This window comes from Fringilla coelebs (genome assembly GCF_963513975.1).
Source record: "Fringilla coelebs genome assembly, chromosome: 16".
NCBI classification, from domain to species: Eukaryota; Metazoa; Chordata; class Aves; order Passeriformes; family Fringillidae; genus Fringilla; species Fringilla coelebs.
This window is the reverse complement of record NC_140042.1, coordinates 2296249-2311408: the sequence shown is the minus strand read 5'-3', so window position 1 is coordinate 2311408 and position 15160 is coordinate 2296249. Positions and strand designations below refer to the sequence as shown.

At 53.3% G+C, this 15160-nt stretch overlaps 2 protein-coding genes across 2 annotated transcripts; one reads left to right on the top strand and one right to left on the bottom strand.

Annotated features, from left to right (window-relative positions):
- Positions 1–778: 778 nt before the first annotated feature.
- On the bottom strand, positions 779–6483 carry ATPAF2 (ATP synthase mitochondrial F1 complex assembly factor 2). The gene is made up of 8 exons (XM_084216182.1): positions 6278–6483; positions 5030–5074; positions 4557–4702; positions 4042–4139; positions 3095–3175; positions 2849–2961; positions 1979–2094; positions 779–1367 (listed from the first exon to the last, which is right to left on the bottom strand). The coding sequence occupies exons 1-8, from the start codon at positions 6420–6422 to the stop codon at positions 1230–1232; spliced, it is 882 nt and encodes a 293-aa protein (XP_084072308.1). The 5' UTR covers positions 6423–6483; the 3' UTR covers positions 779–1229.
- Positions 6484–6625: 142 nt separating this feature from the next.
- GID4 (GID complex subunit 4 homolog) lies at positions 6626–14409 on the top strand (the record flags this gene model as incomplete). The annotated part of the gene is made up of 6 exons (XM_084216622.1): positions 6626–6979; positions 8182–8241; positions 8996–9103; positions 9879–9980; positions 10751–10881; positions 11995–14409. 6 exons carry the CDS (start codon positions 6626–6628, stop codon positions 12056–12058), a joined length of 819 nt encoding a protein of 272 aa, XP_084072748.1. The 3' UTR covers positions 12059–14409.
- Positions 14410–15160: the final 751 nt, after the last annotated feature.

Here is a 15160-nt window from a genome sequence, read left to right as displayed (position 1 = left end):
GTTGTGAGCTGATTGAACCAAATCATCGTAGCATATCATGCCTGAAAGCTTCGGTACCTGCAAGCTCAGTGGCAGGAACCTGTGAGCTGCTGGCACAAGGCAGCAGCTCAGGAGAGGAACACTCTCCATCAAACCACCCCCGAGATAACAGCAGGTTTCCAGCTCAGCAAGCACAAGGCTGGCGGGGGCTCCGTATGCCTGGGAGCCTCATCCTCTCACCCCTTCTTGCAATCGGCTTTCTGCAGCGTGAGCAGAGCAGCCCCCAGCCAGCAGGAAGGGAAATCAATGGTTCCACAGGAGTGACAGCAGAGTGAGGAGTCATTAATTCCCCTCCTTGCTCGGTGACAGGCGCTGCCACGCTCGCTTGTGGGCAGCTCCTGAGGAACGCTGCCGGCCGGGGCGCTGCTGCTCCAGGCAGGCAGCAAGGAGAAGGTGGGAAGGTTAAACGAGAGGGTGGCTCTGTGTGCTGCCAGGGGCAGAGCAGGGCTCAGAAAACCCCGTGGCTGGTGCTGCTTGTCAAACACAGATTCAGCTCATCATGCTCTGTGCTTCTGAAGATGGCTGGAGCCCAGGTTTTACCCCTTTTGCTGCAGGACTACACAGTTATCTCCTTGCTACCTCCTCAGCTGCATGGAGTGGTTCACACAGTAGTTAGTGTCTGCTCTGGTCTGCCATTTTTAATACCTGGAGCTATCCCAGCACCTGCCCACAACCTGGCAGCTCAGGACCCACCCCACAGTTTGGTGACTAAGACAAAGACATGCAGCTTTTGGTACCTCACAGGGGCGAGTCTTTAATGGAACACAGAGACCCTGGTGTTACAGACAGGCACGCCGAGGGATGAACAACAGATGCAGTGGAGTCTGTTTTCAGATTTCCATAACAAGTGTGTGTCAGGAGCTGGCAGCTATGAAGACATGTGGCATATGCTGGGTATGTCTGTGCCGTGCCCTGCCCAGGAAGCTGTTTCTTCCCTGGGAGCTCCTCTGATGAGTTACAGACACCAGGAAAGGATGGAGCTGCTGGCTTGGGGATTCAGAGGAAACTCACCTTGACCTCTCCTCCTTGTGCGCTGCTCTGCAGCAGGCAGTCCAAGAGTTGCCCACAAAACCACAGCACATGAAGCTGATCCCAGGAAAAGTGGAATGGTGGGAAGGTAGCTACCATCCACTGAGTCAGGCCAGCAATTCCCAGCTGGACATATTCTTTCTGTGCCCTGCCCAGCTGCCTCAGTCCTGCAACAGCTTGTGTTTTACAGTTGAGCTCTCTGAGCAGAGGTGAACAAAGAGAGTCCCAGCTGCCGTGCGAGCACGCAGCTCACACAGGTCATAGTCGTGGGCCCACTCCACGTTGCCCCAGCGCCGAATCTGAAGGAGAGGAGGAACATGGATCATACTCAAAGCACCTCAGCAACTCTCAGCTTCCCTTCTCATGTTTGTGAAGCACAGGTAACCCCCCCACCCCCTGCCCAGGAACTGAGATAATCCTCGACTGCTGAGGCAGGGATATCTCAAGATCAGGATGTGCTTCATCTGTACTGGGGTCTGAGGCAAAGCCTCTTAACGGGAGGATGAAAAGATTCCCAACTTCAGCCACTTTTGGGACAAGGAGAGCTTCACACCAAGCTAATTTCCAGCAAGCTTGATATCTTGGTGTCTACCAAAGCCTCCAGGCTGGATAACCCTCAGCAGGAGAAGTCAGCCACAACTTTGCACTTCAGATTAGAAAGGGAGAAAAGCAGCCATCTGGGCTCTGTGAAAAGAAACTGGCAGCCCTGGGAGCACTCTGGGCTGGTGTGCCCGTGGTGCTGCTCTGCAGCAGCACGCTCCAAACGCTCTCAGACACAGAGACTGGTGGAGTGGAACGTCTCCTGCTATAGCAGGCACTTCCCCTGCCAGTTATTTGTGGTGGGGGATGCATTTGTCATGCTGAGATTATTGCTATTTGAATTATAGGGCTGTTTTGTAACATAATTTACCTGGTATTCTTCCTCCAGGCGAGACAGAAGCACAGCTTTCTCTACTGTAATGTGCCTGTCAATCAGGCTCATGGACAGAATCAGCGATTTCAGCTGGGTGATTACAAATTCTATACCTGGAAGGGAATAACCCAAACCAAACAAGATTCATGGCTGTTTTCTGCAGCATTACAGCAGCATCTTCACACGCTCTGGAGAGACAGGCAGGCTGTGGTACCCCCTCAGGGAGGGCCAGTGATCCTCCCATCTGCACTAGGATCTGTGGTTAACAGCAGGCACAGAGCCTTGTGCTGGCCCTGCACTGCAGTGACAAAGGCCATGCCCTGGACACCACCTCCTTTTATTCTGCCACAACCCCTCCCTGTGCAAAGGGAAGAGATATCCAGAATGCTCGAGCATTCTGTGTCTTTTGTGGGTTTCACTGCCTGCTGCTCATTCAGGTCTGGAGCAAAGCAAACCTCCCTTCATTTCTTTATCTTTTGGTGTCATTCAGATGATTCAGGCAAGATTAAGTGGGATATAAGGATAAAAAAGTGAGGACAGTGCACAGTGTGGGCACTTTGGAGTAGCAAGCCTGGTTTCTTTTCCTGGTAACAACAAAGCTAGGGATTAAATCATTAGAAGGTTTGGTATTAAAGAAGTTATTTGTGCTAAGGTGGAGCAAGCAGCTCATGGGACAGCACAGTCAGATCCTGAACACGAGTGGCACTGAAGAGAATCCCTGCCTGTGACAAAAGCAGGTCAGGCCCTGGGCCTGCAGATTTAAAACATAAACCTCCACACTTGGAGCAGGAGAAGAAAAACATTCCAGTGACTATCCTGCCCCGTGGAAAGGAACCACCTCCTTCTCAGTGGCCCAGCCCCACTCACCTTGCAGGGCCCACATGTTGTAGGATGCCAGATGGCTGACAAAGGTCTCCTTGGTGCTGGCTGGAATGTTTGGCCCCAGGATGCTGGTCGAGGAGCCAATTGTCACGTTGTACCTGGAATGATCACCCAAACCCTCAGCAAAGCACACGGCTCATGGAACTTGTGGCCCTGGCACTTCTAAGCACCAGAGCTCCTGGGCTCAGCAGGGCAGGGCCTGAAGCAGCCAGGAACCCTTTGAGCTCTCACCTTTTCTCAGCCCAGGCAACCACGGGGTCCCATTCATTCTTCTGTAGCTCTGCCAAGGCTGGAGGCTCCTCCACACGATAGCTGGGACATGACAGAACAAAACCACACTGCATGGTCACTCCCAGGCTGGGGGACACCTCTGGGAAGGACACTGACCCCACCAGACCCACAACAAGTGGAACAAGGACCTGCTGTCCACCCAGGCAGCAGTGACAAGGAACAATCCCCCAACTCTTCCCTAAATTCAATGCTTTTTGTTATTCCAGGAAGGACAATTCTGTTTTACCAGCCAATTGAAAACTGCAGGCAGCCCCATGCCACAGGCTGAAGTGAGGTTTAGCAGTTAGAGGAGGCTACAAACCCCACTCAACTCTCTGTGGGGCCACTCCTGCTTCTCTTTGCCCAGTGGCTCAGCTCAGCATTCCCTGCTCCCCAGTCTGGCCAAAGCCACAAGGGCAGGTGAGGGAAGGCTCTCTCCACAGAAACTGTGCAGCTGCCAGTGAAGGTTGGGACAGGAGCCTGGGCATGAACAGGCTTGATCCTACAGCTCATGGGGACTTTAAGGAATGAAGGGCATTTTGGGACTGGCACAAGTAGTCTGAGCTATCTGTACTGGCACAGGAATACCAGGGACTGGCTGACAGATCCCCACAGGCCTTTCAAAGGTGTTTTCTTTTCTCCAAAATCTTAATTTCCCACTGCTCTCACCCTTGCCCAGTGGGGAGGTGTCCAAAACAGAGCTCAACAGGGGACGAAATCCAATGCTGCTTCTTTGGGTGCACAGACTCCAACCAGGTGTGCATGTGCAGGACTGCTCTGAACTAATTCAAACCCTCAGGCAAAAACCAGCACAGATCAGAGCCATGCCATGACTGGGTGAGTGCAGATGTCTTCCCTCACTTTACCCAACCCTCTTTCCAAACTCCAGCTGGGTCCCCATCTCATACCAGACTGTGTCTGTCTCCAGGAACTTCACAGCTGCTCGGATCAGCTGCGTTTTGTTTCGCTGCGTGGGATTGTCCAGCGCCGTGTTGCACAGAGTGGTCTGGGGATAAAAGCAGTTGAAACTGCTGTTATTCCAGGCTGGAAAAAGCAGCACTTCCACGGTACAATGCCAAGAAGAAGCAGAGGGATTTGTGGCAGATGAACAACTGAGGGGTGCAGGGCCACAAAGTGGCTAATGTAGTATGTATCTTCTCAAATCTTTCAGGATCCCTGGAAACAGCTCATTAAGCAGCAGGGAAAAGTGCCATGGGTTGCTCCAGAGCTCAGTTTCCTCCTACCCCACACTATTCCCAATAATACTGTCCAGCCCCTTCTCAAGTTCCCCTAGTGACACAGATTCCCTCCAGACAGACCAGCCCAGAGGAAGTCCTAACCTTCTGCTCATTAGGAGCAGGACAACCTGCTGCCTCCACACTCTGCATTTGGAGGTGTCAGCACTCCACCCTGCCATGCTCACCAGGTGCATTGTGTAGAACTTGATGGTGTCTCTCTGGGAATCCCACTCTGTTGCCACTGCAATGGCCAAGGCCTCGCTGGGCACAGTGAAGAGCTTGGCCTGGGGCGTTTTCAGCTTTCGGTGGTCCAGGTTTATTTCAAAGCCTCCTGGGGAATCAGAGTAGAAATCCTGGGGAATCAAAGAGGAGCAGGCACTAAGGAACAACAGACAGCCCCACAGCCAGAGCAGATTCAGAGCTGGAGCTGACAGGGACCAGGAATACTCAGGTTTCCCACCATCACTTGGATACACTTGGTCCTGGAAGCTGCTTCCCACCAGGCAGCTTTGCTGTAGATGAGGAGGGGGCACAGCAGCTGGTGACAAACCTGCCACTGACACAGCCTGGGCTGCAGGTGCTGACGTGGTGTGGGGTGATGACACCTCTCCCAGGGATCAGCCCCTCCATCCCATCCCATCCCAGTGGCCACACTCACCTTCCCCCTGTGAGATGCTCACATTCTGGTAGAACCTTTTTCTCTCTGGGGACAGAAACACAAGGCAAAGAGAACATTCAGAGGGCAAACAGAGAATGTTCAGCCCCTTCCCCTGCTCCCCATCACAGCTCAGTACAGAGCTCTGGTGCTGTTGAAGTGGCCTGGTAACAAAAATCCAGCCCTTCATCCAGTTTCCGAGCTGTGAGCTGCAGTGAGCTCCACTCAGCAGGGAAGCACCAGGGAGCAAAGAGAACCAGCTGCACTCCTGCCAGGCTGGGGGCTCAGCTGCCTCAGGGTGTAGCAGGCCCACATCTCCTCAGGAGTTCTGCTTCAGGTCACCCTTTTCAGATTCTACAACTACAGCCACACTGGACAAATTATTCCCCAAATGAAGCTGCAGCCCAAACATCCCAGTCCAGCTCAGGAATATACTTGCCCACCACAAGGTGAGCCTGAGGAAACTTCAGGTCTCATTTTGGGAGCAGCATCCTTTGCTATCAGCACTCCTGACACTGTGAGAGCAGGATTACACCCATTCCAAAGGCTCACACCCCTCCCACAGGGCAGGAAGAATCCACGAGCCATTCCCTTGACAACAGCAACCAGGTTGTAAATCCCAAACCCATAAATCTGTCTCGTGAAGGGCACAGCAAACAGGTCAGGCTGCAGGTCTGCTATTCCAGGCTAAAACCAGCACATTCCTGCTGGGGAAATTGAAGGATTTTCTCAGGTTCGGCGACCTGTGAGCTTTGGGGCCTCAGGCACAGTTCTAAAAACAGATTAAAGTGTGTGTACCCCGAGGCTCATCAGTGACTCCCAAAACCTTATCAAGAGTCGCCATGACTCTACAGCCTCACCTCCGACAAAATGAGATTAATTTTACTGTTCTTAAACCCGCACGATTCCAGCAAAGTCTTTGGATGAGCTACGTGGGCCAGGACATAGCTGAACCCCCTCGTCTGAGTCCCATTCCCTTAAAAATCCCTAAAACCCAACAAAAACAAGTATAACAAACTGGTTCGGCGAGGGCTCGGCCGTGCTGCCAGCGAACCCTGCCCGCCCCAAACACATATAAACGGCAAGGGACGTTAATAAACAATAACGAACGGCACAGGGGGGCAGCCCCAGCACCGCTCAGCGGTCCCCGCGAGGCCGTGCCGGTCCCAGCCGTGCCCCGGGTGACCCCTGGGTCCCCAGGGAAGGCTCCCCCTCCCCAAACGGCCTTGGAGCGCCCCTGTGCTCCCTCACCTGCCGGCGGGGCATAGGCCCTGCGCCCGCATGACTCCACCGGGCCGCTCCCAGCATCTGCAGGAGGCGGTCGGGGGAGCCGAGCGGGCGGGGAGTGGGCCCACCACAGCCGGCGACAGCCGCGCCACATCGCGACAGACGACATAGCAACCTCGTCCCGGCCGCGCTCAGCGCCACTCGCTGGGCGCCGCCATCTTGCCGGCGGCCGCGACCAATCCGCGCCGCCTGGATTAAAAAAACTACATTTCCCAGCAGCGCCGGGCGGCAGCACAACCAATCAACGCCCGACGTCGTGCCGGTAGCCAATCAGAGCCAGGGAACGCCCCTCAGGGACGCGCGCGGGGGCCAATGGGAGCGCGCGGAGGCGCTGCCAGGAGGCCCCGACCCAGCGGCGGCCGAGGCGTGAGGGAGCGGAGCGAAGCGGAGCGGGCGGCGTCCCCCGGCCGCACCCCGGCCCCGGCCACGCTGGCGCCCGGGGACCCCCCCGAGATGCCGGTTCGGAGCGAGAGGCGCCGCGCTGGAGGGGCGGGGGGCTCGGCCTCCTCCCCTGCCACCGGAGCGGCCGCCAGCAGCCTAGTGCCGCCGCCCCCCATCAACACGGCGCAGCCTGGAGTGGCCACTTCGCTTCTCTACAGCGGGGCCAAGTTCCGCGGGCAGCAGCGCAGCAAAGGCAACGCCTACGAGGTGGAGGTCGTCATGCAGGTGAGGGGGGTGGCGGGGCGAGCCGAGCCCTGGCGGGGCGGGACGGGCCACCGCGGCCTTAAGCGAACCGGGGACCCGGTGGCCTCAGGCCGCTGTGGCCGTTCCCGCCCCGCCGGCCCCTTGCGACAGCACCCGCATCACCCTACCCCTCGGTATGAGGAGGAATTTCTTCACGGAAAAGGTCATTAAACATTAGAACGGACTGCCTAGGGAGGTGGTGGAGTCACCATGCCTGGAGGTGTTTAAGGAAGGACTGGACGTGGCACTCGGTGCTCTGGTCTGGTTGGCACGGTGGTGAATCAGTCACAGGATGGGCTGGATGATCTCAGCTCTTTTCCAGCCTCAGTGGTTCTGTGATGATTCCATGCCGGCGGGGTATTTTTATGTTCAGTTCTCCGCGTTCCTGGTGGGATTTGTTGTGGTGGGGACATCCCATGGCTGCTCAGCTCCACTGCATGCTGCCACCTCGCAGGGGCTGGCTGTGGTTTTGTGCTTAAAAACGCTGCTTTTGTGCCTAAAACGTGGCTGTTTTGCATGTGTCAGCTGAGGAGAGGGGGCTGCCTGCTCTCTCTGTGCTGAGCACAGGGAAACGTTGCAGTCTTTTGATCACAGGTGGAGAAGATCTATCTTCTCACGGGTGGAGGTTTGCACTTCCCTGAATAACTCACTGTGTGTTTTGAAAGCGGATCTGGAGATGTCAGGGAAAAGAAAAAATCCCTTGGAAAATCCCTGCTTTTAAAGGAGCAGGCAAATCCTTGCCTAGTTTCTGTACAGCACAGGCAGAGACAAACAGCATGATAACTCAAAATGCAGGTGGCATAAAAGCTTTAGATTTTGGAGAAAGGCCTCCTGCAAAATGCTTGGGATGTGGGTGATTCTTCCAGGGATGCTTTTTCTTGTAGAACACTTTGAGTCAGATCCCTTCCGGCTGGAAAGGGGATTTGCTTCCTGCTGGAGAATTCTGGGCCGAGGGTGTTGCTTTGGGAGCAGGCCTGGGATGTGAAGGCTGCCAGAGCTGAGCTGGGCACCTGGAAATGATCTTTCCAGGTGATTCCCATCATGGAAAAGGGCTGGCAGTGTGGGTATTGGGCAGTGGGTACCAGCTGGAGCTGAAATTACCCTTGGAAGGGTTAGAAACTGCTTTGGATCAACTATGTACCTTCATGCCTGTTTTTATGGTTGGACTTTGCACTCTTTTGCAGCATGTGGATATGGAAAACTCCTATCTCTGTGGATACTTGAAGATTAAAGGCCTTACAGAGGTGAGTGTTAACTGTGCAGCACCACAAAGAGGGGCTGCATAAAGGTGTTTTTTTTTTCCTGCTGGGGTGGTAGAAGCTGCTGCCAGAAATAGGAAGTGGAGGGATTGGATGTTGTAGATTTGATCACAGGGTATCAGCTGGGGAATGGTGCTGGCTGTAAATGTCACAGGTGATCATCCAGCTGGGAGCTCCAGGAAATCACTTAAAGTTGGAAAAGCCCTCTAAAATCATTGAGTCCAACCACTGACCCAGGACACAGCCAGATCCACCACCTCCCTGGGCAGCCTGTTCCAACGTTTAACCACTCTCTTGAATTGTTCCCAGTATCCAATCCAAACCTCCCTTGGTGCAATTTGAGGACGTTTTTCTTGTCCTGTCCCTTGTTCCCTGGGAGCAGAGCCTGACTCCACCTGGCTGCACCTTCCTGTCAGGGAGTTTGGAGAGTGAGGGTCCTCTTACCTGGGCTGAGCCACTGCAGCCCCCTCAGCTGCTTATGCTCCAAATCCTTCCCCAGAGCCCAGCCCTGACCTGGCTCCTGGCTTCATAAAGTGAGGAGAGAGGTTGGAAAAAGAGAGTGGAAGGGTCAGCCTTGGAGAGGTGTGGGGCAGGATGAGGGGTGGGAGCAGCAGCCTCAGATTGCCCAGAGCTCTCCCTGGGAGATGCTATTTTTGCTGAGTGCATGGAGCTTTGTCTGCTGTTGGGTTTGTGTCTGTAGGTGACAATTGTGAGCCCACCTTTGTCTCCCCTCTGCCAGGAGTACCCAACCCTCACCACGTTCTTCGAAGGCGAGATAATCAGTAAGAAACACCCGTTCCTAACGCGCAAGTGGGACGCCGACGAGGACGTGGACCGTAAACACTGGGTGAGCAAATCTGGGGCAGAGGGTGGGGCTGGGCTGCTGGTTTGGGGGAGAGGTGCAGTGTGTGCCCATGCAAGAGCTGGCAGAAAGGCCTGGAGACCTCTCTGTTCTGGGATTTGGGGGTGGTCTCAGCAAAGGAGAGGGATTACACAGGTAGAGGGAGGGGATAGTCCGGGGTAAACCATCTGGGGAAAACAAGGGTATGCAAAGATGAAACCATTATAAAACATAAAAACACACTACAACACCTCTCCTTTCTGTCTCCCTCCTTCTCTCATTGGGATCTTTGCTAATAGAGGTCTCTTCAGCAAGCTGTGATCTGTCATGAAGGAGGGGATGTCTTGTTTTCCACCTGTTGGCCAGAGGGTGGGAAGGGAGCAGGAGCAATTCCCATCTTTTGATCCCCCCCCCCCCCCAAGAGAACACACTCCTTATTTTTGGAGATTTATTGCAAAATGGAATGGAGATGGGGAAAGGGATCCCATGAGCACGGGTAGGGTAGTTGGTACCTGTGTCCTTGCTCAGGGCAGGGTGTACCTGCTGCTGTGTGTTAATGCCACAGCAGCCACCAGATCAGCCCACTGCCCCTGACCTTCACTGTTGTTTGCTAAGCTTTGATGTTTGTTATATTTCTGTCAAAATATCTTCCTCTGGAAGGCTGGCTGTTGTTGTGAGTGTCAGTAGATTTCCCTCCTAAACAGCAGCTGGTACTAGAAGTTCTGTTCCTGGAATAACCATCCTGATTTGGTTTTTTTCTTTTCTTTTTTTTTTGTTTCAGGGAAAGTTCCAGGCTTTTTACCAGTATGCAAAAACATTTAACTCTGATGACTTTGATTATGAAGATCTAAAAAATGGGGACTATGTCTTCATGAGATGGAAGGTAAACCCTGCCTGTCTCCTCTGCTGAGCTGCTTGCAAGGCACTGACAGAGACTTGAGGTGTCAGAGCTTTTCCAGCTATGATGGTTTAATGAAAGATCTTGGCCTGCCAACCCTAAAACCCACTGTACTTGCAAGTTCCAGTATGACTCGTGTCTAGCCAGCTAATTGTGTCCTTAAGGGCTGCAGTCATGGCTAAAAACACAACAGGAAAATCTTGCTTGGTGATGCTGCAGAGGATGAGAGAATTGCTGTCTCCAGTCCCTGTGTGGGGCCTGTGTTTGATGCAGCTTGGCCACTCTGCAGCTCTGTTCTTCAGCTGGCATCATCAGAGTCACCATAGACCAGTTTGGGTTGGAAGGAACCTTAAAGCTCATCTTGTTCCACCCTCTTGCCAAGGGCAGAGACACCTCCCACTGTTCCAAGCCCTGTCCTTGGACACTTCCAGGGATCCAGGAGCACCCACAGCTTCTCTGGGCACTCTGTGCCAGGGCCTCCCCACCCTCACAGGGAAAAATATTATCCCAATATCCCATCAAACCCTCCCAAAACTCATTCTGTTCTCAGTTATCTGCTTCCCTGTGAGGCCCCTGCAGGGCAGGTGTGAAGGGACATGGGTGTCTGCTCTGGGCTGCTGAGAGTGCAGGGAGTGCTCAGCCAGCAATGTCTTGATGTTAGTGGGTGCCAGTATTTGTTTTGGGAGGGCAGATTGGGCTGGGATGGGTCTGTATTTGATCAACATTTTAAGATGCAGCCTGTGTTTTGAATGCAGGAGCAGTTCCTAGTCCCAGATCACACCATCAAGGACATCAGTGGTGCTTCCTTTGCTGGTTTCTATTACATCTGCTTCCAGAAGTCAGCAGCATCTATAGAGGGCTATTACTACCATAGGAGTTCAGAATGGTAAGGAAGTTTCCTGCCTCCTGAAGATTTAAACCAAGCTGTGGCTCCTCTCCTGCTTGTCCACAGCCTTGGGAGTGTCCAGGCAGGAGATTCAGGCTGGTGGTTGGACCTCGGGGCCTAAGGGAGGGCTGTGGGCCGTGGCTGGCCTGAGCTGGCTGGTGTAGTCCATTGGTGTGGTATAAAGTGCTGCCCTTATGGAAAAGGGGAGGGAATTTGGGATGGCAGGATAGAAGATGATACAGGGTCTGGAGAAGTGCTGTGAGGGAGCTCAGTTCTCTCTCCTCAGGAACAGCTTGGTTATTGCTCCCTTCAGGCAGAAATCTTGTCAGGCCAATGGTTTGTATTCTGAGGTCCTTGGGGTGTTGCTGTTAAGACAAGAGAGCAGTCAAAGCTAATTGGTGAGTTTTTTGTTGGAGACAAGTAGCTGTGGAGAGCTCTTTTCCCTTGCATCATTGTCATGAGCAGCAGGTGGATGGTTGGAAGCTCTCAGGGGGAGGGAAGGAGCCAGGAGGCTTTCAGACACATTCCCTCTAGCTGAGCTTTGAAAGACTCATGTGTAATTTGCACTTGTAGCAAACTCTGTTTGAACTTGAAAGTTGTTGAACTTCAAAGGGAGTCCAAAAAACCACCACAGTCAGCCCACCAGGAATGTTGCCTTGCTGCAGGTGGCTCAGAGGGACCAGAGTGAGAATTACAGGATCATTAAGGTTGGAAAAAACCTCCAAAATCATCAAGTCCAACCTTTGACCGAATACCACCATTCCCACTAAACCCTAAATGGAATGTCTGATTTCTGATCATTTCCAGGGATGGTAACTCCACCACTTCCCTGGGCAGGCCATTCCAGGTCTAAACCACTTTTTCAGTGAGGAATTTTTTCCTCCTGGCTGCACCCTCCTGTCAGGGAGCTGTGGAACAATGAGGCCCAGGAGGAACGATGAGGAACAATGCTGAGTCCTGTCAGGATTTTGGAGTATGGGAAGTGGGTGTTGGATGCCTGAACACCCTGGGGCTGTAAAGGGGGAGAGAAGAGCAGGCAGCAGCGTGTGTGCTCTGTGGCTGCCCAGCAGGAGCTCTGAGTGATCTCTCCTCCCTGTCTCCCTTCTGTGGCAGGTATCAGTCATTGAATTTAACGCACGTTCCCGAGCACAGTGCTCCTATCTACGAGTTCCGATGACAGCTGTCCACGTCTGAGAACGCCCAGAAGCATCGGGGCAGGAGAGCATGGCCTGCCAGGAGAACTGTGTCCCTGTGGGAGCACGGGAATGCACGCTTCTCTCCTGCCCTTGGACTCGAGAGAGAGAGAAAGAGAGCCTGGATGTTAACTCACCCAGCCCGAGGAGCTGCTGGAGCTTGATTCTCCCTCCTGTCGAGTGGCCATTTGATCTTTACTCTGGTTTTAAGCTACTTTAATGCACTTTCTTGTTGCACAGCTCGTTTCTCTGTCACTGAAGTTCCTCCCGGCTCTCCTCTGGAAGCTGTTTCTCAGTAGCTGGAATCAGTGCTCTGGCCTCTAAATAATAAGGAAATGTAAGCTCAAGGCTTATATTTTCCTTGTTATATCCTGATGTGGGTTGAAATCACCAGGATTCAGGTTTCTTGCCCAGATTTCCAGCTCTGATGCTCTCAGAGCCAGGTCCTGGGTGTGAGGCTCAGCTGTGGAGTCTGTTGGGGAGTGTTGGCTGAGGTAAGGCTGGAGTGAGGCTTTGCTGGCTAACAAGGTTAGCTGGAGCAACAGATCTTTCAGGAACGCCAGCCCTTTGGAGCTGGGAGCTGTTCCTGTGTCTGGATACGCCATTGGAAATTAATTTGATGTATGGACTTCCAGGCTCTCAGTAAAGTGGATCTGAACTCTGCTTGTAGGTGTATATTTGCTCTTTACTTAAGTTAAGGGTAAAAAAAAAAAAAGTTTAAAAAAAAAAGACAAAAAAAAAACCTTTTATTAAAAAAAAAATCTATTTTTATGGTTCCTTTTCCAAAGGACCCTATGGCAAATGCACAAGTACTGGATTCCATGTTACTGTTTTCACATTGAAAACCAGGAATGTTTGTGTTTTTATATCTGTGTCTGTATCCAGCTAAGCTTTGGGAACATAACCCGAGCACAAACGCTGAGCAGCGTCACCCTGGGACTGCTCAACGTTTGTACTCCCTCTTCGTGCTTCACCACCACTGCTTGACACCTTTTTACAAGGAAAAACAAGAAAAAAGTTTAAAAAATAACCCTTCTCAGTAGCTCCCTCTGGCTCTGAATGTTCCAAGTGACATAACTTAAGGCTCCTGTGCCAAAGCGTGCGTGTGCGTGTGGGGTGGTTTTTTTAAAGACACTTTAAAACTTGGCCTCAGTTGTGTTTTTACCTTGTCAGCCCCACCTGTGGGGCTTTGTGAGAGTTTAGTTTGCTTTTTTTTCTGGCTGTTTTAAAGCCCAGCTTCCTCCAGGCAGACGTGTGGTACAGCTGGTGCTGAGGATGGATTTTCCACCTGGGAGAGGGGATTGAAGCCGGCGCGAGGTGCTTTGGGTTTTGCTTCTTTTTAACTAATTTCCCTCTTGGCAGCAGTTATTGTGTGTTTAAGCCTTACTGAGGAAGGATTCAGGGCTTGGAGAGCCCTTTCCTCTATTCCAAGTTGGGGTTTGGAGCGCTTGGTCTCGGGAGATGATGCGGAATTCACCCGCCTCGCGCGTGCCGCTCTCCGTGGATCAGCCCTTCTCCCTGGCACACGCATGGACAGAGGTGCCTGGGGAGGAGGGAGAGACCTGGCCCTGCCCAGGGACTGGGTGCTGGTGCCTTGGCTGCTGCTGGGGGATGTGCAGGGACAGCATTGAGGTGGTCTGGGGCTGTGAGGAGGGCGCTTGGGAAGTGTGTTCCCGTTTTCATTTGCTCCTCTCGGAGAGGGGTTTCCTCACGGTCGGTGCTGGGAGATGTCCTGGTTTTTGGAGGTGAAAACTGGTGGTGCTGCTCCACTGTGACCAAGTGTGGGGATGAAATCTCCTTCCCAGGTGCTGTGTGAGTGCAGGGATCCAGCTCCAATGCTCTTCCCAGCCCTTTGGAGCTGTCTGTGCAATGCTGGTGGTGGCACCAGTGTCCCTGTGCTCCCCAGGGCTGTCAGTGCCAGAGGGACACCTGGATTTCTGATAAGGTTTAGTTGAATTAACCCTGTTTGTTGGCAGAAGCTGAGTTAGGATGGTCCTGGGGGTGTTTAACATGTATAACTATCCCTAAACCAGTGAGGTTGGGGTTTTTTTAAGACTTGATATGTTGTGAGAAGGGTGTGGAAAGAGCATCCTGCTCTGTGCCTGCCTTCTTCCCACCATCCTGAAGGGAATTTCAGCTTAGACCCAGAGCTGTCTGGATGTGATGTGTGGCAGGTGCAGAGCAGGTTGTGGGAGCTGAGGGTTTTGCAGGGGCTGTTGGTGTGTGGATTTTCCCTCCTCAAAGGCCTTTGCTTTGGTTTTTCCTTTTCTCTGACCTGTGTGAGTTGAGGGGAGATGTTCTGTACGTTGTGGTGTGGTGAGAGAGAATGGCCCAGGGGAGGATTTTGGGGGGCAGAGGTGAGAAATGGGGTGTTTGGGCTTGGGAGAGGATGTGGTGTCTCTTGAACCACTCTGGCTGCAGCAGGGTGTCCGTGTGGGGGCCGAGGAGGAGTTTTGTGGAGCGATCAACGTCCAAATTAAACACGAATTCTGTTGAAGGGGTCTGTGTCCGTGTGTGTTTGTCCACCACAGCACTTCCTGGTTCCAGGGAATTGCTGTGCTTCATCTCCTTCCTTGAGGGCTTCTCCAGGAATCCCAGCAGCTTCTGATGGCCTTCATTCACAGACTCTCAGAATCATTAAAGCTGGAAAAGACCCCTGAGAGCATCGAGTCCAGCCTGTGACCCATCCCCACCTTTTCACTCAGTGGCACTGTCACATCCAGTCTTCCCCGAACACCTCCAGGGATGGGGACTCCACCAACCTCCCTGCACAGGCTGATCCAGCATCTAATCACCCTTTGAAGAAATTCCTCCTGCTGCCCAGCCTGAAGCTCCCCTGGCCCCTTGAGGCTGTTTGCTCGTGTCCTGTCGCTGCGTGCCTGGGAGAAGGGCCCGATCCCCGCCTGCTCCGCGCTCCTTTCAGGATCCAGCCTTAATTAGAGGAGCAGGAGGCGGCAGTCCCGCTGAGGGGCTCCCCTGCTTTCTGACCTGTCCCTTTGAGCCTGTCCCTCCGCAGCCTCCTGTCCCCGCCGCTCTCGCCCCCACCCGGGGTCCCCTCCCTGGGGACCCTCCCGGTGCCCCCGCCG

Coding starts and splice junctions, on each gene's coding strand:
- ATPAF2 (XM_084216182.1), bottom strand. CDS start 6,422: ATGTCGTCTGTCGCGATGTGGCGCGGCTGTCGCCGGCTGTGGTGGGCC. Junction 4,703..5,029: donor GAGCATCTCACAGGGGGAAG/GTGAGTGTGGCC, acceptor CTGATTCCCCAG/GAGGCTTTGAAATAAACCTG. Junction 3,176..4,041: donor CTGGAGACAGACACAGTCTG/GTATGAGATGGG, acceptor GTCATGTCCCAG/CTATCGTGTGGAGGAGCCTC.